Raw genomic sequence first — 22,935 nt, 5'->3', positions numbered from 1 at the left:
TCAACTATTTAAGACATTGGTTTGAATCTAGGTCGTGCCTTTAGATTTTGAGAAAATTAACTAAGGAATATTTTTTCTCTCATTGATTTGTCAAAAGCTAAAAACCAAGTATGGTCTGTTTGGATTGTTTCACAAGCGTTCCCGGAAGTCTCGCAATATTGCGCCTATGGGTTTATAACTGTGGCGCTTCTCCCTCGCCGCTTTTGACGGTTCAGTCACGCGCCATAGACCGTTGCACCGTAACATAATAGAATCCGCCCAGTATATCTAACACCTTGTGTCTCTGATATTTTAAAAAATCACTCAAAAACATAGAAGAAAAGACGCACCGTCTCTTTTATTTTCTGTTTATTTGATCATATACTATTTATGTCAAGTCTACGCATACAATTTGATGCACACGTTGGAAATCCAACGTGCAACACACAGAACACGCTACAACTGCTTCTGCAACGCAATGCTGCAAGGCAAACGCAGCGTTCCATTGGAAACAAATGTACTTCTGGTGTACCGAAAAGATTTTACGCATGCGCTCTTCAATGACCGGTGAACACAATGGAGTCACGTATTCTGAAGTCAAGTCGTCGTGAAAACTTGTCTGGAACCCCCGACTCATTTCAACATTAGCTGGTCTTGTGACCGAAACCGTGGCCGAGTCGTATGTTGACCGTTGTTGCCTTTCAGCTGTATCGTAATCGCTCCAGATATTGCTGAGCAAGCTGTATGAGATCACCTGCTATCTCGAACACTGCATATTACCCCTGCTCTAACTCCCCCTTCTTCTTGAAATGTTTTTCAACTATTTTGTTTAAAGGCAGAACAGTAGAAAACGTCCAACCGGTGAGTGCACTGATATAATATTCGCGTATTTATTGAAATATACAATTTTACTAATACGTGGCTGACGGTGGACCCTGGTACAGACGTCATAGATGTAGCTTGTGTCGCCTTCATATACGCTCGGCTTCTGGAGAACAAGGTTGTCTTTTAGGCAAGCTAGAAATTGCACATTTGATGATAAGAAAGGAATATTTTTCTCCTGCCTCCAATTACTGTTTAGTTAGGGATTTAAAACTTACCAGAAAGCATAATAATAGATCCTTTAACCATATTACCAGGATATAAATAGCAATTTCCACCACAATTGCTGTTTAAATTTGTTCCTGATAATAGGCCTATATGTACTCACAGATGCTTCAACCGTTATTTACCATTTATTACATAATATATCAGACAATTATGATAGTAGATTATTATTATATAGCGGTATGTTATTTGTCTTTAGTTACTGTATGGTATGTAAGCCAATATTGAATACAGTAGCTCATGGTTCTCCATTCTTTTCTAGCACGAGAGATACTTTATAAATAAATGAAACATGTCGCGAGCTACTCATTTGTTGTTGTTGTTGTTGTTTTAGTAGACTACCAAGAGCACAGATGCTTTGGGTCTTCATCAACATAGTTATCATAATGTACCTATGTAATAGCATATATAAAAATAAGGCTTTGTCGCCTGCCTATTCACACATTTGGTGCAATTATGTGTGCTATTTTGTGATGACAGGACACTGTTTTGTCGCCATAGGCAGTTTAAAATCATTATAATATGCTTCTGTTGAGATTAGAAGAATGATCATGATTGGTTAGGACAGGGTTAACAATGTAGAAGTTGGGTGGAGTTGAGTCACACACACACACAAAAACAAATACTAGCAATTTAGTTTTGATCTTAGTAGTGGGCAGTTGTCCAAGGAGAATGTGTAGAAATGTTGTGAAGATTCAAGGTCTACTGATGAGTTGGATGGATAATGCGGAGTTAGATCTACTGTTGACTTGGATGGATAATGCAGAGTTAGGTCTACTGTTGAATTGGATGGATAATGCAGAGTTAGGTCTACTGTTGAGTTGGATGGATAATGCAGAGTTAGGTCTACTGTTGAGTTGGATGGATAATGCAGAGTTAGGTCTACTGTTGAGTTGGATGGATAATGCAGAGTTAGGTCTACTGTTGAATTGGATGGATAATGCAGAGTTAGGTCTACTGTTGAGTTGGATGGATAATGCAGAGTTAGGTCTACTGTTGAGTTGGATGGATAATGCAGAGTTAGGTCTACTGTTGAGTTGGATGGATAATGCAGAGTTAGGTCTACTGTTGAGTTGGATGGATAATACAGAGTTAGGTCTACTGTTGAGTTGGATGGATAATGCAGAGTTAGGTCTACTGTTGAGTTGGATGGATAATGCAGAGTTAGGTCTACTGTTGAGTTGGATGGATAATGCAGAGTTAGGTCTACTGTTGAGTTGGATGGATAATGCAGAGTTAGGTCTACTGTTGAATTGGATGGATAATGCAGAGTTAGGTCTACTGTTGAGTTGGATGGATAATGCAGAGTTAGGTCTACTGTTGAGTTGGATGGATAATACAGAGTTAGGTCTACTGTTGAGTTGGATGGATAATACAGAGTTAGGTCTACTGTTGAGTTGGATGGCTCACTGACCTTGCTCTTGTGTTTGTGTGAAATCCAACAGCCATATCATATGATAAAAATGGCAGAAGTGAACATGGGAAGACGCAAGGAGAAGTGTGAAAATTGCACTAAACAGGTAAGCCCATGTAATGTTTGTGGTTTCACTGTGCAGTGCGGAAGTGGCTCTCTGCCACAGAGATTGTCATTCCAATCATATCTGGTGTTGCTGAGTGCCTATCCCAGTTGTTTGAGTGTATTACTTCTAGCATATGACAGTCAAACATTTTATATTGTGCCCAATTCTAACCTTGATTGATGTATTGATTGATCATTTCCAGTGCAACAAGAAGCAGAGTGGTGATGGCGTTAGCTCCCTTCTGGAGGAAGATGTAGCCAACGGAGAGGTCCCTGCCTCCCCGCCTCCCCTCCAGCAGCAGGTGTTGCTGAGTGCCTGTCTGTCCTGTGAGGGCTGTGTGTCAGAGGAGGAGAGCCTTAAGATCTCTCAACAGAACCTGGAGGAGGTGGCCCGGGTCCTGGGCCAAAACAAGGTACTACTGAACCACTGACCAGGCTACCTGGGTCATATTCAATAGGCACCAAGTGGAAGAAAACTTGCGGAAACAGGGAGGGACTACCTGGACTTATGAAGGAAGTAGGAACCCGCACACTGCTCTTAATAGTATCACTGATCTTTAATAAGCTTACGTATCGGCCTCCCGGCCTTCGTCAGAGCTTTACCTATTGGCCTCACGGCCTTCGTCAGAGCTTTACCTATTGGCCTCACGGTCTTCGTCAGAGCTTTACCTATTGGCCTCACGGCCTTCGTCAGAGCTTTACCTATTGGCCTCACTGCCTTCGTCAGAGCTTTACCTATTGGCCTCACGGCCTTCGTCAGAGCTTTACCTATTGGCCTCACGGCCTTCGTCAGAGCTTTACGTATCGGCCTCATGGCCTTCGTCAGAGCTTTACGTATCGGCCTCACGGTCTTCGTCAGAGCTTTACGTATCGACCTCACGGCCTTTGTCAGAGCTTTACGTATCGGCCTCACGGCCTTCGTCAGAGCTTTACGTATCGGCCTCACGGCCTTCGTCATAGCTTTACGTATCGGCCTCACCGGCTTTGTCAGAGCTTTACGTATCGGCCTCACTTTTTCGTCAGAGCTTTACGTATCGGCCTCACGGCCTTCGTCAGAGCTCTACGTATCGGCCTCACGGCCTTCGTCAGAGCTTTACGTATCGGCCTCACGGCCTTCATCAGAGCTTTACCTATTGGCCTCACGGCCTTCGTCAGAGCTTTACGTATCGGCCTCATGGCCTTCGTCAGAGCTTTACGTATCGGCCTCACGGTCTTCGTCAGAGCTTTACGTATCGACCTCACGGCCTTTGTCAGACCTTTACGTATCGGCCTCACGGCCTTCGTCAGAGCTTTACGTATCGGCCTCACGGCCTTCGTCAGAGCTTTACGTATCGGCCTCACGGCCTTCGTCAGAGCTTTACGTATCGGCCTCACGGCCTTCGTCAGAGCTTTACGTATCGGCCTCACGGCCTTCGTCAGAGCTTTACGTATCGGCCTCACGGCCTTCGTCAGAGCTTTACGTATCGGCCTCACGGCCTTCGTCAGAGCTTTACGTATCGGCCTTCGTCAGAGCTTTACGTATCGGCCTTCGTCAGAGCTTTACGTATCGGTCTCACGGCCTTCGTCAGAGCTCTACGTATCGGCCTCACGGCCTTCGTCAGAGCTTTACGTATCGGCCTGCATAGGGGAGGTGATATTAATAATACTCTGAGCAAAAGAGAATGTTTTTGGATTTTCACCCGCCAGACATTATTTCCTAAAGGACTTAATGATGAAATGCCTATGTATGTTATGTTGTGAATTTGAACATGAATTATGTTCCTATTTAAGATTACTCTGATGTTTTTCATACGATGTACCCAATGATTAATGAAAACTTGCTATGTCCTCATTGTGGTTTTACAGACGTGTTTAATACGTCTTATTTATACACTTTTGTAATATTTATGAAATGCATATTGTTATATTTGGGAGCACTTATTTATTTTTCCTTCGCCTCCAACCCCTTTCCATGTGTGGAACGGATGTGGTTGGGGCGAGGTCTACATAAGGGTACACATTTTTTTTTAATTCACAAAAGCTCTGACGAAGGCCGTGAGGCCGATACGTAAGCTTATTAAATATCAGTGATACTATCAAGAGCAGTGTGCGGTTTCCTTTTTCCTTCATCTTGTTCAACTGTTGCCATGCACCTGCAAAAAAGATTGCTCAGATGTGTGAGTGCCTTTTGAATTTTGAACTATCTGGACTTATGCAATAAGAACTACTTTGTTCCCCTCTTCTTTTTTACTAAATGTGTTGCTGAGATGGTCCCTAATGAATTGGTCTCTCTCTTCCTGGACGAAGTGTGACATATCTCTCTCTCCCTCTATGTACTATTACAGAAGTGTGACATATCTCTCTCTCCCTCTATGTACTATTACAGAAGTGTGACGTGTCTCTCTCTCTCTCTATGTACTATTACAGAAGTGTGACATATCTCTCTCTCCCTCTATGTACTATTACAGAAGTGTGACGTGTCTCTCTCTCTCTCTATGTACTATTACAGAAGTGTGACGTGTCTCTCTCCCTCTATGTACTATTACAGAAGTGTGACATATCTCTCTCTCCCTCTATGTACTATTACAGAAGTGTGACGTGTCTCTCTCTCCCTCTATGTACTATTACAGAAGTGTGACATATCTCTCTCTCTCTCTCTATGTACTATTACAGAAGTGTGACGTGTCTCTCTCTCTCTATGTACTATTACAGAAGTGTGACGTGTCTCTCTCTCTCTCTCTCTCATGTACTATTACAGAAGTGTGACGTGTCTCTCTCTCCCTCTATGTACTATTACAGAAGTGTGACGTGTCTCTCTCTCCCTCTATGTACTATTACAGAAGTGTGACATATCTCTCTCTCTCTCTATGTACTATTACAGAAGTGTGACGTGTCTCTCTCTCCCTCTATGTACTATTACAGAAGTGTGACGTGTCTCTCTCTCCCTCTATGAACTATTACAGAAGTGTGACGTGTCTCTCTCTCCCTCTATGTACTATTACAGAAGTGTGACGTGTCTCTCTCTCCCTCTATGTACTATTACAGAAGTGTGACGTGTCTCTCTCTCTCTCTATGTACTATTACAGAAGTGTGATGTGTCTCTCTCTCCCTCTATGTACTATTACAGAAGTGTGGCGTGTCTCTCTCTCCCTCTATGTACTATTACAGAAGTGTGACATATCTCTCTCTCCCTCTATGTACTATTACAGAAGTGTGACGTGTCTCTTTCTCCCTCTATGTACTGTTACAGAAGTGTGACATATCTCTCTCTCTCTCTATGTACTATTACAGAAGTGTGACATATCTCTCTCTCCTCTATGTACTATTACAGAAGTGTGACGTGTCTCTCTCTCTCTCTATGTACTATTACAGAAGTGTGACGTGTCTCTCTCTCTCTCTATGTACTATTACAGAAGTGTGACGTGTCTCTCTCTCCCTCTATGTACTATTACAGAAGTGTGACGTGTCTCTCTCTCTCTCTATGTACTATTACAGAAGTGTGACGTGTCTCTCTCTCCCTCTATGTACTATTACAGAAGTGTGACGTGTCTCTCTCTCTCTCTATGTACTATTACAGAAGTGTGACGTGTTCTCTCTCTCTCTCTCTCTATGTACTATTACAGAAGTGTGACGTGTCTCTCTCTCCCTCTATGTACTATTACAGAAGTGTGACGTGTCTCTCTCTCTCTCTATGTACTATTACAGAAGTGTGACGTGTCTCTCTCTCCCTCTATGTACTATTACAGAAGTGTGACGTGTCTCTCTCTCCCTCTATGTACTATTACAGAAGTGTGACGTGTCTCTCTCTCTCTCTATGTACTATTACAGAAGTGTGACGTGTGTCTCTCTCTCTCTCTCTCTATGTACTATTACAGAAGTGTGACGTGTCTCTCTCTCCCTCTATGTACTATTACAGAAGTGTGACGTGTCTCTCTCTCCCTCTATGTACTATTACAGAAGTGTGACGTGTCTCTCTCTCTCTCTATGTACTATTACAGAAGTGTGACGTGTGTCTCTCTCTCTCTCTCTCTATGTACTATTACAGAAGTGTGACATATCTCTCTCTCTCTCTATGTACTATTACAGAAGTGTGACGTGTCTCTCTCTCCCTCTATGTACTATTACAGAAGTGTGACGTGTCTCTCTCTCTCTCTATGTACTATTACAGAAGTGTGACGTGTCCAAACACCAGGTCCTGGTGGTGTCAGTGTGTTCTCAGTCTCTGCCTTTCTTCGCTGTCAAGTTCGGTCTGGACATTCCTGAGGCCACACGCAAACTCTGTGGCTTCCTCAAGAGCCTCGGTAAGGGAGTGTGTATCTATGTCTCTGTGCTAGATTTCCACTGGCATTTCCAGAGACAAACCCTGTAGTTGTGTTTGTGTGTGTGTGTGTGTGTGTGTGTGTGTGTGTGTGTGTGTGTGTGTGTGTGTGTGTGTGTGTGTGTGTGTGTGTGTGTGTGTGTGTGTGTGTGTCCGTTTTACTATAATTCTGACCAGAAGTCCTCATCAGAATAGTAAACCAAGGAGAAAGCTGACAGTTGAGGACATGTTTCCAGTCCTCACAAGGAAAACGGCAATTTTAGGGTTAGGGGTTCGGTTTAGGGGTTTTTATTTTTTGTATTTAACTTTTATTTATACAGGGTGGATCACCAGCGTGTCATTTACAAGGGAGCCTTGTGAACATGAACATACACAATTTAATACACATCATGTAAGATAATACCAATACAATGAATACAACATGATTCATCAAAACAAACACAACTCTCACACATCCCCTCCCTTATACCTGCTCTTAACTGGCCAATGGAAAACAGCAAGTCTAACTTCAAGGTGGCCTTAACCCTAAGATTGATGTCCGCGCCCCCCGTGGAAATCCAATTGGCATAATACAAAAGTCTCCAAAAGTCTGTCAGTTTAAGCTACAGATATGTATTTTTTGCATTTGATGCGTCTCAATCCACTGCATCCACCTATTTCTCACTTCCGCGGTGAAAGATGACTGCGCTCGAGCGGTGATTGTCAGAACATGAGACATCCTGAAAATCGGTCTTCTCATCAAATCGTCTGTAGCGTCCGAACCTTCAGACGAGTCACAAGACTCGTCTAAATGTCCCGCGGTACCAGTTGAAAACAGTTACGGAAGTGTCAAGGGTTTTTCTTTATTTGTACTATTTTTTACATTGTAGAATAATAGTGAAGACATCAAAACTATGAAATAACACATATGGAATCATGTAGTAACCAAAAAAACAAATCAAAATATATTTTAGATTCTTCAAAGTAGCCACCCTTTGCCTTGATGACAGCTTTTCACACTCTTGGCATTCTCTCAACCAGATTCACCTAGAATGCTTTTCCAACAGTCTTGAAGGACTTCCCCATATGCTGAGCACTTGTTGGCTGCTTTTCCTTCAACTCATCCCAAACCATCTCAATTGGGTTGAGGTCAGGTGATTGTGGAGGCCAGGTCATCTGATGCAGCACTCCATTACTCTCCTTCTTGGATGGCATATCGCTGCAGAATGCTGTGTTAGCCATGCTGGTTAAGTGTGCCTTTTTAATTCTAGATAAATCAGACAGTGTCACCAGCAAAGCACCATCACACCACCTCCTCCTCTATGCTTCACGGTGGTAGCCACACATGCAGAGATCATCCGTTCACCTACTCTACGACTCACAAAGACATGGCAGTTAGAACCAAAAATTGCAAACCAAAGGAGAGATTTCCACCGGTCTAATGTCCGTTGCTCGTGTTTCTTGACCCAAGCAAGTCTCCTCTTATTATTGGTGTCCTTTAGTAGTGGTTTCTTTGCAGCAATTTCACCATGAAGGCCTGATTCACACAGTCTCCTCTGAACAGTTGATGGTGAGATATGTCTGTTACTTGAAATCTGTGAAGCATTTATTTGGGATGCAACTTATCCTCTGCAGCAGAGGGAACTCTGGGTCTTCCTTTCCTGTGGCGGTCCTCATGAGAGCCAGTTTCATCATCGCGCTTGATGGTTTTTGCTACTGCACTTGAAGAAACTTTGAAATGTTCCTGATTGAATGACCTTCATGTCTTAAAGTAATGATGGACTATCGTTTCACTTTGCTTATTTGAGCTGTTCTTGCCATAATATGGACTTGGTCTTTTACCAAATAGGGCTATCTTCTGTATAGCAATCCTACCTTGTTACAACACAACTGATTGGCTCAAATGCGTTAAGAAGGAAAGAAATTCCACAAATTAACTTTTAACAAGGCACACCTGTTAAATTAAATGCATTCCAGGTGGCTCCAGAGTGGCGCAGCGGTCTAAGGCACTGCATCTCAGTGCTAGAGGCGTCACTACAGACACCCTGGTTCGAATCCATGCTGTATCACAACCGGCCGTGATTGGGAGTCCCAGTTGGCCCAGCGTCATCCGTGTTTGGCTGGTGTAGGCCGTCATTGTAAATAAGAATTTGTTCTTAACTGACTTAAATAAAAACAACAACAAAACCATTACCTAATGAAGCTGGTTGAGAGAATGCCAAGAGTGTTCAAAGGGTGGCTACTTTGAAGAATCTCAAATATTGAATATATTTTGATTTGTTTAACACTTTTTTGGTTACTACATTATTCCATATGTGTTATTTCATAGTTTTGATGTCTTCACTATCATTCTACAATGTAGAAAAGAGTAAAAATAAAGAAAAACCCTGGAATGAGTAGGTGTGCCAACTTTTGACTGGTTGTGTGTGTGTGTGTGTGTGTGTGTGTGTGTGTGTGTGTGTGTGTGTGTGTGTGTGTGTGTGTGTGTGTGTGTGTGTGATGTGTTAATGATAACTGGGGGAGAAAGCTACAGCAGAAAGGGATCATGTGAGTCAGCCCCCAGTCGATTGTTTTACATCCATCTTCAATAAGGCACTTAGTACATCATAGACATCAAATGAGCAATGTGTATCTGGGAATGTATCGTTCTCTGCAACCTAGCTCCAAGTGAGTAAAGGACTCCCTCTACTGGAATCAGAGTTTTCAAAATATATTTCATCAAATAGGTGGCCCGAAGAGGTAGAGTGGTTATTAAATGCACCACAAATGTTCATCTTATCTGTTATGGGACCAGAGTCTGTCATAACCTGCTGGGGTAATGAGGGCGTGGAGTTTGTTTCAGAGATTTGAATACCTTCTAGAAGGCAGCTGGATTCCCACCGTTCTCAGATGCACAGTTGAAGAAGTTGTTGCTTTACTAACCAGGGATAGACCTCAATATGTCTCAAGCATCTGAAGGACTGCCAGTCAAATGTAGAATCAGTCATTCTGAGCCCAAGCTTAATGTTTCTTCTGAAGTTTCTCTAGCAGTTTCATGTGTGAACCAGGAAGTATCTCTATCTTTTAGTTTCTTGAACGGTGCGTGCTTATCTGCAATAGAGTTGCCAAAGGAAGTTAAACAATTTAGGGCCTGATCCGAGTCAGATATCTGACACCCCCCCCATTCTCAGACAGAAATTGTTGCTCATTCAAATTCCTGTAATTTCTCTTTGTAATAATGCGAGGGCGAGATTTAGGTAGCTTTGCATCTCTTATGCAGGAAACGGGACAGTGGTCACTGAACTCATTAGCAAAAATTCCATTTGCCGTATACTCATGAGGGTCGTTTGTCAAAATAATATTTAAAACATCTTTAAGCTACGGGTATTTTTCAGGGTGTTTTTAAAGTTGGGACGGGTTGGTTGATTTAGATATCTGCATTGAGCAAAATCTGTCAGCCTATCTACCATATGCTGGCATCAACCAATTCAGATTTAGATCACCCAGAATTCAGATTTAGAATTATCATTCAGAATTCAGATTTAGCGTAGTTTGAAAGGATGTCAGATAATCGACTAAGAGCACATGTTGAGGCAGAGGGAGGGCGATAAATTCCCACTAGCGCAAGTTAGGCATGATTACCAAGGCCCCCATTTTAGGACTAGACATTAGGGGTTAGGGAAAATAGCATTTTGAATGAGTATCAATTGTTGGTCCCCAAAAATCCTCACAAGTATAGTAAAACGTGTGTGTGTGTGTGTGTGTGTGTGTGTGTGTGTGTGTGTGTGTGTGTGTGTGTGTGTGTGTGTGTGTGTGTGGTAAGTGAGAGATTCTGGGTGCGTCTGACTTAGTACAATGCAGCGTGTGACTTAGTACAACACAGCGTGTGTGTGTGAAATATATGTGTGTGGTACATTCATAGGCATCTACCAGATTAATCATTGTCTTCCCCTCCCTCGCCCCCCTCTCCCACCCTGCTTCCCTCTGTAGGAGTGCAGTATGTGTTTGATACCACTCTAGCTGCAGGCTTCAGTATTCTGGAGAGCCAGAGAGAATTTGTCCAGAGGTACCATGATAACCAGGCCCTACCCATGTTCACCTCCTCCTGTCCAGGTAATATTTACACCTTTACATATTTACAGTGTAGGGAGTCATTGTACCATCTAAACCGCTGTGAAATATAATTTCCATAACAAAAAATATAGTGTATTCAGCCGTTTGTAGCCGGTGTACAAAACCGAAAGGCAAAAATGAAACTTAATAACAGGAAGCATAGTAATAGTGCGCTAAGAACAGATCTATCGCTTCTTAGACTTGCTTTCAATGAGAATGACAGGTCTATAACTCACATTTCTATGTGAAAATTATAAGGTCACCCAAAAAGTGACATATTGCAGCTTTAAGCTACAGGGTATTAATCAAATCAGCAGATGTCAAAGTGCTGTACAGAAACGCAGCCTAAAACCCCAAACAGCAAGCAATGCAAATGTAGAAGCACGGTGGCTAGGAGAAACTCCATAGAAAGGCAGGAACCTAGAGAGGAACCAGGCTCTGAGAGTTTGTTCAGTCCTCTTTTGGCTGTGCCGGGTGGAGATTATAACAGAACATGGACAAGATGTTCAAATGTTCATAGATGACCAGCTGGGTCAAATAATAATAATCATCATCATAATAATCATCATCATCACACTTGTTGTAGAGGGTGCAACAGGTCAGCACCTTAGGAGTAAATGTCAGTTGGCTTTTCATAGCTGAGCATTCAGAGGTCGAGACAGCAGGTGCGGTAGAGAGAGAGTCGAAAACAGCAGGTCCGGGACAAGGTAGCACGTCCGGTGAACAGGTCAGGGTTTCATAGCCGCAGGCAGAACAGTTGAAACTGGAGCAGCAGCATAACCAGGTGAGTTGGGGACAGCCAGGAGTCATCAGGCCAGGTAGTCCTGAGGCATGGTCCTAGGGCTCAGGTCCTCCTGAAGTAGAGAATTAGAGGAAGCATTCTTCAATTCACACAGGACACCAGATAAGACGGGAGAATTACACCAGATATTACAGACTGACCCTAGCCCCCTGACACATAGATACTGAAGACTGAGACAGGTGTTGGGGGGAGACGACGACACTGTGGCCCCGTCCGACGATGCGCCCGAACAGGGCCAACCAGTCAGGATTTAACCCCACCCACTTTGCCAAAGCACAGCCTCCACACCACTAGAGGGATATCAACAGACCACCAACTTACTAGGCTGAGACAAGGCTGTGTATAGTCCACGAAGATCTCCTCCACCGCACAAACCCGAGGGGGCGCAAATACGGACAGGAAGATCACGTCAGTGACTCAACCCACTCCTAGGGACGGCATGGAAGAGCACTAGTAAGCTATCCACAGGAGACAAACTGATATTTTTCCGACAGATAAGATCTAAACCAGGAAAGAACTTGTCTGTGTAGACCAATTAGGGATTCCAATCTCTCCAAAAGAATGTGGTGATTGATGGTGTCAAAAGCGGCACTAAGGTCTAGGAGCATGAGGACAGAGCCTTGGTCTGACGCCATTAAAATGTAATTTATCATTGCAGTCTCGGTGCTATGATGGCGTCTAAAACCAGACTGAAGCGTTTCATATACATTATTTGTCTTCAGGAAGGCAGTGAGTTGCTGCGCAACAGTTTTAATTTTTTTTTTGTGTTGTTGAGGAATGGGAGATTTAATATAGGCCGAGACGGGAGGGAGAGAGACCGAGACGGGAGGGAGAGAGACCGAGACGGGAGGGAGAGAGAGAGAGCTACAGAAAGAGAGACAGAAGGGAAGGAGAGACTGAGCTAGGAGGGAGGGAGCGGGAGATTGGGCTGGGAGGGAGGGAGGGAGGGAGAGATTGGGCTGGGAGGGAGGGAATGAGAGTGATTGGGCTGGGAGGGAGGGAATGGGAGGGAGGGAGGGAGACTGGGCTGGGAGGGAGGGAGCGAGAGAGATTGGGCTGGAAGGGAGCGAGAGTGAGCGATTGGGCTGAGAGGGAGAGAGAGAGAGACTGGGCTGGGAGGGAGGGAGCAAGAGAGATTGGGTTGTGAGGGAGGGAGGGGGAGAGAGAGAGAGATTGGGCTGGGAGGGAGCGAGAAAGAGAGAGAGCGATTGGCTGGGAAGAAGCAAGAAAGAGAGATTGGGCCGGGAGGGAGGGAGGGAGGGAGAGAGATTGGGCTGTGAGGGAGGGTGCGAGAGAGAGATTGGGGAGAGAGAGAGCTGGGAGGGATGGAGGGAGGGAGCGAGCGAGCGAGAGAGACTGGGCTGGGAGGGAGGGAGCGAGACGGAGGAAGGGAGAAAGAGATTGGGCTGTGAGGGAGGGTGCGAGAGAGATTGGGGAAAGAGGGAGAGAGAGCTGGGAGGGACGGAGAGAGAGAGAGAGAGAGAAAGAGCTGAGAGAGATAACTGGGAGGGAGAGAGAGAGACAGAGCTGGGAGAGATGGAGGGAGGGATGCAGGGAGGGATGGAGGGAGAGAGCTGGGAGGGAGGGAGAGAGACAGTGCTGGGATGGACGGAGAGAGACAGAGCTGGGAGGGATGGAGGGAGAGAGACAGAGCTGGGAGGTAGGGAGAGATAGGGAGGGATGAAGGGAGAGAGAGAGCTGGGAGAGAGAGAGCTGGGAGGGAGGGAGGGAGGGAGGGAGAGAGAGAGCTGGGAGGGAGGGAGAGAGAGAGAGAGCTGGGAGGGAGGGAGAGAGAGAGGCAGAGCTGGGAGGGAGGGAGGGAGGGATGGAGGGAGAGAGACAGACCTGGGAGGGAGGGAGAGAGAGAGATCTGGGAGGGAGAGACAGAGCTGGGAGGGAGGGAGAGAGAGAGAGCTGGGAGGGATGGAGGGAGAGAGAGAAAGCTGGGAGGGAGGGAGAGAAAGATAGCTGGGAGGGAGGGAGGGAGGGAGAGAGAGCTGGGAGGGAGGGAGAGAGAGAGAGACAGAGCTGGGAGGGATGGCGGGAGAGAGAGAGCTGGGAGGGAGGGAGGGAGCTGGGAGGGAGGGAGGGAGGGAGGGAGAGAAGAGAGCTGGGAGGGAGGGAGGGAGGGAGAGAAGAGAGCTGGGAGAGAAGGAGAGAGAGAGCTGGGAGGGAGGGAGAGAGAGAGCTGGGAGGGAAGGAGAGAGAGAAAGCTGGGAGGGAGGGAGAGAAAGATAGCTGGGAGGGAGGGAGGGAGGGAGAGAGAGAGAGAGCTGGGAGGGATGGCGGGAGAGAGAGAGCTGGGAGGGAGGGAGGGAGGGAGGGAGGGGGAGAGAGCTGGGAGGGAAGGAGAGAGAGAGCTGGGAGGGATGGAGGGAGAGAGAGCTGGGAGGGATGGAGGGAGAGAGAGAAAGCTGGGAGGGAGGGAGGGAGGGAGAGAGAGCTGGGAGGGAGGGAGAGAGAGAGAGACAGAGCTGGGAGGGATGGCGGGAGAGAGAGAGCTGGGAGGGAGGGAGGGAGGGAGGGAGAGAAGAGAGCTGGGAGGGAGGGAGGGAGGGAGAGAAGAGAGCTGGGAGAGAAGGAGAGAGAGAGCTGGGAGGGAGGGAGAGAGAGAGCTGGGAGGGAAGGAGAGAGAGAGAGCTTGGAGGGAAGGAGAGAGAGAGAGCTGGGAGGGATGGAGGGAGAGAGAGCTGGGAGGGATGGAGGGAGAGAGAGAAAGCTGGGAGGGAGGGAGAGAAAGATAGCTGGGAGGGAGGGAGGGAGAGAGAGCTGGGAGGGAGGGAGGGAGAGAGAGAGAGAGAGAGCTGGGAGGGATGGCGAGAGAGAGAGCTGGGAGGGAGGGAGGGAGGGAGGGAGAGAGAGCTGGGAGGGATGGCGGGAGAGAGAGAGCTGGGAGAGAGGGAGGGAGAGAGAGAGAGAGAGAGACAGAGCTGGGAGGGATGGCGGGAGAGAGAGAGCTGGGAGTGAGTGAGGGAGAGAGAGAGAGAGAGAGAGCTGGGAGGGATGGCGGGAGAGACATAGCTGGGAGGGATGGAGGGAGAGAGAGAGAGCTGGGAGAGAGGGAGGGAGAGAGAGAGCTGGTAGGGAGGGAGAGAGAAAGGGAGAGAGAGAGAGCGAGCTGGGAGGGAGGGAGAGAGCTGGGAGGGACGGAGGGAGAGAGAGAGAGCTGGGAGGGAGAGAGAGCTGGGAGAGAGAGAGAGCTGGGAGGGAGAGAGAGATGGGAGGGAGGGAGAGAGAGAGAGCTGGGAGGGAGGGAGGGATGGAGGGAGGGAGAGAGCTGGGAGGGAGAGAGAGCTGGGATGGATGGAGAGGGAGAGCTGGGAGGGAGGGAGGGAGGGAGAGAGAGAGAGAGCTGGGAGGGAGGGAGAGAGAGAGCTGGGAGGGAGGGGGAGAGAGAGAGAGAGAGAGGTGGGAGGGATGGAAGGGGAGAGAGAGGTGGGAGGGAGGGAGAGAGACAGAGCTGGGAGGGATGGAGGGGGGGAGAGAGAGCTGGGAGGGAGAGAGAGAGAGAGAGAGAGCTGGGTGTGAGGGAGGGAGAGAGAGAGCTGGGAGGGAGAGAGAACTGGGATGGAGAGACAGAGCTGCGATGGATGGATGGATGGATGGATGGATGGATGGATGGATGGATGGATGGATGGATGGATGGATGGATGGATGGATGGATGGAGGAGGGAGAGACACAGAGACAGAAAGGAGGGAGACAGAGTCAGCCTGATGCCGCTCCCTTTCCTGGAGATAGGACCTGCAGGAAGGGAGTCACTCTTCCTTTCCTGCGCTCTCATTCGCTCACTCTTGCACTCATCCTCAGTTTCACATTTTGTCTGTTTTTGTCTTGCTCTACATTTTCCTCTGACCTTAATTAACCCCTTAGAAGAACATGAGCTTTAGGACTCAAATGAATTTCAGAAGGCTTTATCATGTTTTCTATTTCTCCCAGGGTGGATCCGGTACGCTGAGCGTGTCCTGGGTAGTCTGGTCACTCCTCACATCTGTACGGCCAGGTCTCCTCAACAGATCATGGGCTGTCTGGTTAAAGACTACTTCACCAAACAACAGGTCAATACTTTCATGTGTTATAACAACTCATTCAATATGATTCAGTGAAACTCATTATAACATGTGAATACTGATTGATCCCACACTACTCATGTTATAACAGTGTTATATCACCTCACACAACAAGTGAATACTGATTGAGCCCACACTACTCATGTTATAACAGTGTTATATCACCTCACACAACAAGTGAATACTGATTGAGCCCACACTACTCATGTTATAACAGTGTTATATCACCTCACACAACAGGTGAACAGTGTTTTCTCTGTGTGCTTGTAGAAGCTGAGCCCAGACAAGCTGTCAGGTGAACAGTGTTTTCTCTGTGTGCATGTAGAAGCTGAGCCCAGACAAGCTGTCAGGTGAACAGTGTTTTCTCTGTGTGCTTGTAGAAGCTGAGCCCAGACAAGCTGTACCACATGGTGGTGGCCCCGTGCTTCGATAAGAAACTGGAGGCAGTCCGAGAGGAGTTCTACAACAGTCTACTGGACAGCAGAGACGTGGACTGTGTCCTCACATCAGGTACTGCTGCTCCATCCTCTCTACCTCTCTGTCCATCCTATCTACCTCTGTCCATCCTCTCTACCTCTCTGTCCATCCTCTCTACCTCTCTATCCATCCTCTCTACCTCTCTATCCATCCACTCTACCTCTATCAATCCTCTCTCTTTCCTCTCTGGGTCTATATTTATCCTCTCTACCTCTACCAATATCTATCCTTTCTAGCTCTATATATATATCCTCTCTAGCTCTATCTGTCCTCTGTAGCTCTATATTTATCATATATATATATATATATATATATATATATATATATATATATATATATATATATATATATATATCCTCTCTACCACTATACTTATCCCATCTAGCGATATATCTAGTCTCTCTAGATCTATATTTATCCTCTCTTCAAATATCTATCCTTTCTACCTTTATTTCTATCCTCTCTACCTCTATATCCATCCTTTCTAGTGCTATATTTATCCTGTCTACCACTATTTATCCTCTCTAGATCTGTTGACCGGTAGTGTATATCTATATCTATCCTCTCTACCTCTGTATATCTATATCTATCCTCTCTACCTCTCTCTCAATATATATATATCCTCTCTACCTCTATATATCTAGATCTATCCTCTCTACCTATATCTATCTAGATCTATCCTCTCTACCTCTATCTATCTAGATATATCCTCTCTACCTCTATCTATCTAGATATATCCTCTCTACCTCTATCTATCTAGATATATCCTCTCTACCTCTATCTATCTAGATATATCCTCTCTACCTCTATCTATCTAGATCTATCCTCTCTACCTCTATCTATCTAGATCTATCCTCTCTACCTTTTGTCTGTCTAGATCTATTCTCTCTACCTCTATCTATCTAGATCTATACTCTCGACCTCTATATATACAGTTGAAGTCGGAAGCTTACATTCGCTTAGGTTGTCATTAAAATTCGATTTACCTCTGTATATCTATATCTATCCTCTCTACCCCTTTATATCTATCCTCTCTATCCCTGTATATCTATCCTCTCTATCCCTGTATATCTATCCTCTCTACCTCTGTATATCTATCCTCTCTACCTCTGTATATCTATCCTCTCTACCTCTGTATATCTATATCTATCCTCTCTACCTCTGTATATCTATGTCTATCCTCTACCTCTCTCTCAATATATATATATATATATCCTCTCTACCTCTCTCTCTCAATATATATATATATACTCTCTACCTCTATCTGTCTAGATCTATTCTCTCTACCTCTATCTATCTAGATCTATCCTCTCTACCTCTATATATACAGTTGAAGTCGGAAGTTTACATTCGCTTAGGTTGTCATTAAAATTCGATTTTCAACCACTCCACAAATTTCTTGTTAACAAACTATAGTTTTGGCAAGTCAATTAGGACCTCTACTTTGTGCATGACACAAGTAATTTTTTCAACAATTGTTTACAGACAGATTATTTCACTTATAATTCACTGTATCACAATTCCAGTGGGTCAGAAGTTTACATACACTAAGTTGACTGTGCCTTTAAACAGCATGGAAAATTCCATAAAATTATGTAATGGCTTTAGAAGCTTCTGATAGGCTAATGGACATAATTTGAGTCAATTGGAGGTGTACCTGTGGATGCATTTCAAGGCCTACCTTCAAACTCAGTGCCTCTTTGCTTGACATCATGGGAAAATCAAAAGAAATCAGCCAAGACCTCAGAAAAACAATTGTAGACCTCCACAAGTCTGGTACATCCTTGGGAGCAATTTCCAAATGCCTGAAGGTACCACGTTTGTCTGTACAAACAATAGTACGCAAGTATAAACACCATGGGACCACACAACTATCATACCGCTCAGGAAGGAGACGCATTCTGTCTCCTAGAGATGAACGTACTTTTCAATGCCAGAACAACAGCAAAGGACCTTGTGAAGATGCTGGAGGAAACAGGTACAAAAGTATCTATATCCACAGTAAAACGAGTCCTATATCGACATAACCTGAAAGGCTGCTCAGCAAGGAAGAAGCCACTACTCCAAAACCGCCATAAAAAAAGCCAGACTACAGTTTGCAACTGCCCATGGGGACAAAGATCGTACTTTTGGAGAAATGTCCTCTGGTCTGATGAAACAAAAATAGAACTGTTTGGCCATAATGACCATCGTTATGTTTAGAGGAAAAAGGGGGAGACTTGCAAGCCGAAGAACACCATCCCAACTGTAAAGCACGGGGGTGGCAGCATCATGTTGTGGGGGTGCTTTGCTGCAGAAGGGACTGGTGCACTTCACAAAATAAATGGCATCATGAGGAAGGACAATTATGTGGATATATTGAAGGTCTTCCAAATGGACAATGACCCCGAGCATACTTCCAAAGTTGTGGCAAAACGGCTTATGTGACAACAAAGTCAAGGTATTGGAGTGGCCATCCTAAAGCCCTGACCTCAATCGTATAGAAAATTTGTGGGCAGAACTGAAAGTGTGTGTGCGCAAGGAGGCCTACAAACCTGACTCAGTTACACCAGCTCTGTCAGGAATGGGCCAAAATTCACCCAACTTATTGTGGGAAGCTTGTGGAAGGCTACCTGAAACGTTTGACCCAAGTTAATCAATTTAAAGGCAATGCTACCAAATACTAATTGAGTTTATGTAAACTTCTGATACACTGAGAATGTGATGAAAGAAATAAAAGCTGAAATAAATCATTTTCTCTACTATTATTCTGACTTCTCACGTTCTTAAAACAAAGTGGTGATCCTAACTGACCTAAGACGGGGAATTTTTACTAGGATTAAATGTCAGGAATTGTGAAAAACTGAGTTTCAATGTATTTGGCTAAGATGTATGTAAACTTCCGACTTCAACTGTATCCTCTCAACCTCTATATTTATCCTCTCTAGCTCTAAAATATTTGCTCTGCTCTGATTTTCTCTGTTTTTGCATATTTTTGATACTGAATGTTATCAGATCTTCAACCAAAACCTAATATTAGATAAAGGGAGCCTGAGTGAAAAAATAACACAACAATGACATACTTTCTTCATAAACAAAGTTATGCAACACCCAATGCCCCTGTGTGAAAAAGTAATTGCCCTCTTACACTCAATAACTGGTTGTACCACCTTTAGCTGCAATGAATCCAATCAAACGCCTTCTGTAGTTGTTGATCAGTCTTTCAGCTCGCTGTGGGGGAATTTTGGCCCATTCTTCCATGCAGAACTGCTGTAACTCAGCGATATTTTTTGTGGGTTTTCAAGCCTGAGCTGCTCGTTTCAAGTTCTGTCATCTCAATTGGGATTAGGTCTGGATTTTGACTAGGCCATTCCAAACCTTCACATTTGTTGCTTTTTAGCCATTTTCATGTAGACTTAATTGTGTGTTTTGGATCATTGTCTTGCTGCATCACCCAGCTGCACTTCAGCTTCAGCTCACAGACGGATGGCCTGACATTCTCCTGTAGAATTCTCTGATACAGAGCAGAATTCATGGTTCCTTCTATTAAGGCAAGTTGGCCAGGTCCTGAGGCAGCAAAGCATCCCCAAAACATCACACTGCCACCACCATGCTTCACCGTTGGTATGAGGTTCTTACTGTGGAATGCAGTGTTTGGTGTTCGCCAGGCATAACGGGACCATGTCGTCCAAAACGTTATACTTTTGACTCATTTGTTCATAGAACATACTTCCAAGAGTCTTGACGATCATCCAGGTGCTTCCAGGGGCTTTTCGGCAAACTTGAGTCAACTTTTTGGATGTGATGGGTCCCATTTATGTCTGATAAAAATCAAACACTGCATTCCGTATAAGTTGTCTGTTGTTTTAATGTGAGACTGAATGTGTGTGTTCCAGGGGAGGTGTTCCTCTTGATGGAACAGATGAAGGTGTCCGTAGCAGACCTGGACTCTGTCCCTCTAGACCACGTGTGAGTGTTTCAATGTTCACTGGGCTCTTAACCAGGAAGTGTTTGTCAGTGCTCAATGTCAGGCTCATTGCTCAGTGAGGTGGTGATGTGTGTCTGTGAGTGTATTTCTGTCTGTTAGGTTCAGTTACTCCGAGTGTGTAATGTTCTTCTCTTTGTCTTCATGTTAGGCTGAGTGAGGCAGGGGACCAAGCATTGGTGAGACATGAGGGCAAAGGATCGGAGGGCTTCCTGGAACACGTCTTCAAATACGCTGCTACGGAACTGTTTGGCCTGGATGTAGACGAGATCACATACAAGACTCTCAGGTGAGGAGGGGAGAGAGATGGAAGACCTTGAACTGAGACCGTTGGAGAGGGAAGAGCGCTGACCTGAGTTCAAATACATGTGTATTTAAATACTTATTTTCTGTGTATTTTTTAGGTTTTTTTTAGATAATGTGGCCTGAATCAATTACATCTATTGAAAGTAGTTTCAAATACTTTCCTATAAATGGCCTACTATTTGATAGTATTTCCAAATACATTATTTAAAACAGCAAAATAGGTCTGGGCCCGCATCCACAAAGCGTCTCAGAATAGAACATTGGCCCCAAGCGCTGAGAATAGAGACATTTTACTCTTGTGGGTTAAATAAAAAATCAGCTATGCATTAAGCCTCTTTAGTCATACGAGTCACCCCTAGTCAACAGATATTTAGGAGACCTCATGAGCTGCCCTTACCAGTTAAGAGTTACCAGCAGGTGTCTTGGTAATAGAAAATTGCAGTGAGTCAGTGATTCCTGCATCACATGCAATTGCTTTTGAGTGGATAAAATGATATTTCATCAATCCATAAATAATCTAGACCTGTAACATATCTCTTGTACTTTTGACAATTTCACAAGGCCAATTTCACATGATATGCCTAAATACTTATAACCACCAGGCTAATAAATAAACATGTTTTTCTTTTGATTATTTAATTACCTACCTCATGTTATTTCAAGTTATCCATTTGGAATGAGTTATTCAAGTTATCCATCCATCACGTTGTTTAAAAAATATCTCTAAATTGAGCATGCCTATAAATTGGGAATTGAAGGCATCTACTGTATAGAGTTAACTTTGATAGTGTTAGATGAAAATGACAGCTCTTTCAAAACGTTGCAGCGTTATATGCAACATTATCGGCAAGTGACTTGATGCCTACTGTGCCAAAGCGATTTAGAGTAGTTAAACGGGAGTGACGACGCGTTTGTTGACAACGGTAATATTATGAAATGTCTTTGAAAGTAATTGAAATACCCTAAATAGTATTTGAACTCCGGAGAGGAAGGATGAGAGCGGAGAGGGGTAGAAAAGAGGTTAAAGGAAGCAGGCTGTAAAAGAGTGAGTGAATTAAAAAATAATATCCCATCTCCTTCTCTCCGACCACCCTGCCTCCCTCCATCTCAACCCTTTCCCGCTCCCCCCTCCCTCTCTCCCCCCGCCTCCCTTCCTCTCTCCCCCTTGCCTCCCTCCTCTAGGAACCGTGACTTCCAGGAGGTGTGTCTGGAGCGGGATGGGGAGGTGCTGCTGCAGTTTGCATCCGTCTATGGCTTCAGGAACATCCAGACCCTGGTCCACCGCATGAGGACAGGACGCATCCCCTACCAACTGGTGGAGGTGCTGTCATGCCCCGGAGGTAAGTCACATTTACTTCCTGGTCCTGGGTTGGTTTTGGGTTAATGTGACGAGGCAGCTGTCAACCTGTTTCTGTTGAACTGAACTGGATATAGAAAGTAGAAAAGGGATTTAGTGTGATCTTTGTTTTTGTATTTTATACTTTGTTTGACTGCTGTTCTCCCCCTCTCTCTCCCCAGGCTGTGTGAGTGGTCGTGGGCAGGCGGAGGGAGAGACAGGGGGTCGAGTGGACAAGGCCTTGGTTCAGCAGATGGAGGAGGCCTACAGCAGTCTAACAGTCAGGCTGCCTGACACCAACCCTGACCTACTCATACTCTACCAGGACTGGCTGGAAGGACAGGACTCAACGCACGCCAACACACTCCTACACACACAGTACACACAGCAGACCCCCAGCCAGACACAGACACACATACAGTGGTGAGACACACACAGAAACTCAAACACACCTCAACATTCAAAAGCCCAATCAATCACTGACCCTCTGTCTTCTAAGGACCCACTGCAGTGGTTTCAATAGGTACCATTGTATAGGCGGGGATGGCCAGAGGGCCTGGATGTTGTGTTTGTGTTCCTTTGCACCCTGCCTGAAGAATCATCTCTGGAAAATACCCATATATCCAGGAGACTTGATTCTGAACTTCCTTAAATCAACCAGAAGGTGGTGCTGTTATTCCATACGATGTACTGCTCTAGAGTGCTGTGGAGGCTGATCCACTGCTTTCACCATGGACGGGAAACAGTAAATATTTGTGTTATGTTCCAGAGGGAATTCATTATGTGACAGACACATTTGTGACATGGGAAAACAATTGTATCTGCCGGCAATAACCCTAAAAGGAATAGTATTTGGTCCAAAGGGATGAAGCAGGAAAACTATCAAACAAACTGTGTCCTGTTAACATGTAGTGAATGTAAAACCTGTAAGTAGGACTAAAAGCATTTTTAGAAGTGATCCAAACGGTTCAAATAAAACCAGTTGTACTTGTTTCAACTGTGAAATGTA

General features: G+C 45.0%; 1 protein-coding gene across 1 annotated transcript; it reads left to right on the top strand.

Annotated features, from left to right (window-relative positions):
- Positions 1-262: 262 nt before the first annotated feature.
- Positions 263-22,935, top strand: LOC106578864 (nuclear prelamin A recognition factor). The gene is made up of 11 exons (XM_014158096.3): positions 263-840; positions 2,532-2,606; positions 2,809-3,018; positions 6,753-6,885; positions 10,851-10,973; positions 15,713-15,831; positions 16,224-16,353; positions 20,196-20,268; positions 20,436-20,573; positions 21,773-21,930; positions 22,109-22,935. The coding sequence occupies exons 1-11, from the start codon at positions 724-726 to the stop codon at positions 22,351-22,353; spliced, it is 1,521 nt and encodes a 506-aa protein (XP_014013571.2). The 5' UTR covers positions 263-723; the 3' UTR covers positions 22,354-22,935.

The sequence above is a fragment of the Salmo salar genome, chromosome 19, assembly GCF_965601325.2.
Source record: "Salmo salar chromosome 19, fSalSal1, whole genome shotgun sequence".
Lineage (NCBI taxonomy): Eukaryota > Metazoa > Chordata > Actinopteri > Salmoniformes > Salmonidae > Salmo > Salmo salar.
The sequence above is the reverse complement of the archived record's forward strand: the minus strand, read 5'-3'. Positions and strand labels throughout refer to the sequence as shown.

Excerpts from the sequence above, each read along its gene's own strand:
- LOC106578864 (XM_014158096.3), top strand. The coding sequence starts at position 724 with ATGAGATCACCTGCTATCTCGAACACTGCATATTACCCCTGCTCTAAC. Across the intron at positions 6,886-10,850 it reads TGGCTTCCTCAAGAGCCTCG|GAGTGCAGTATGTGTTTGAT; the intron begins GTAAGGGAGTGT and ends TTCCCTCTGTAG. Across the intron at positions 15,832-16,223 it reads ACTACTTCACCAAACAACAG|AAGCTGAGCCCAGACAAGCT; the intron begins GTCAATACTTTC and ends GTGTGCTTGTAG.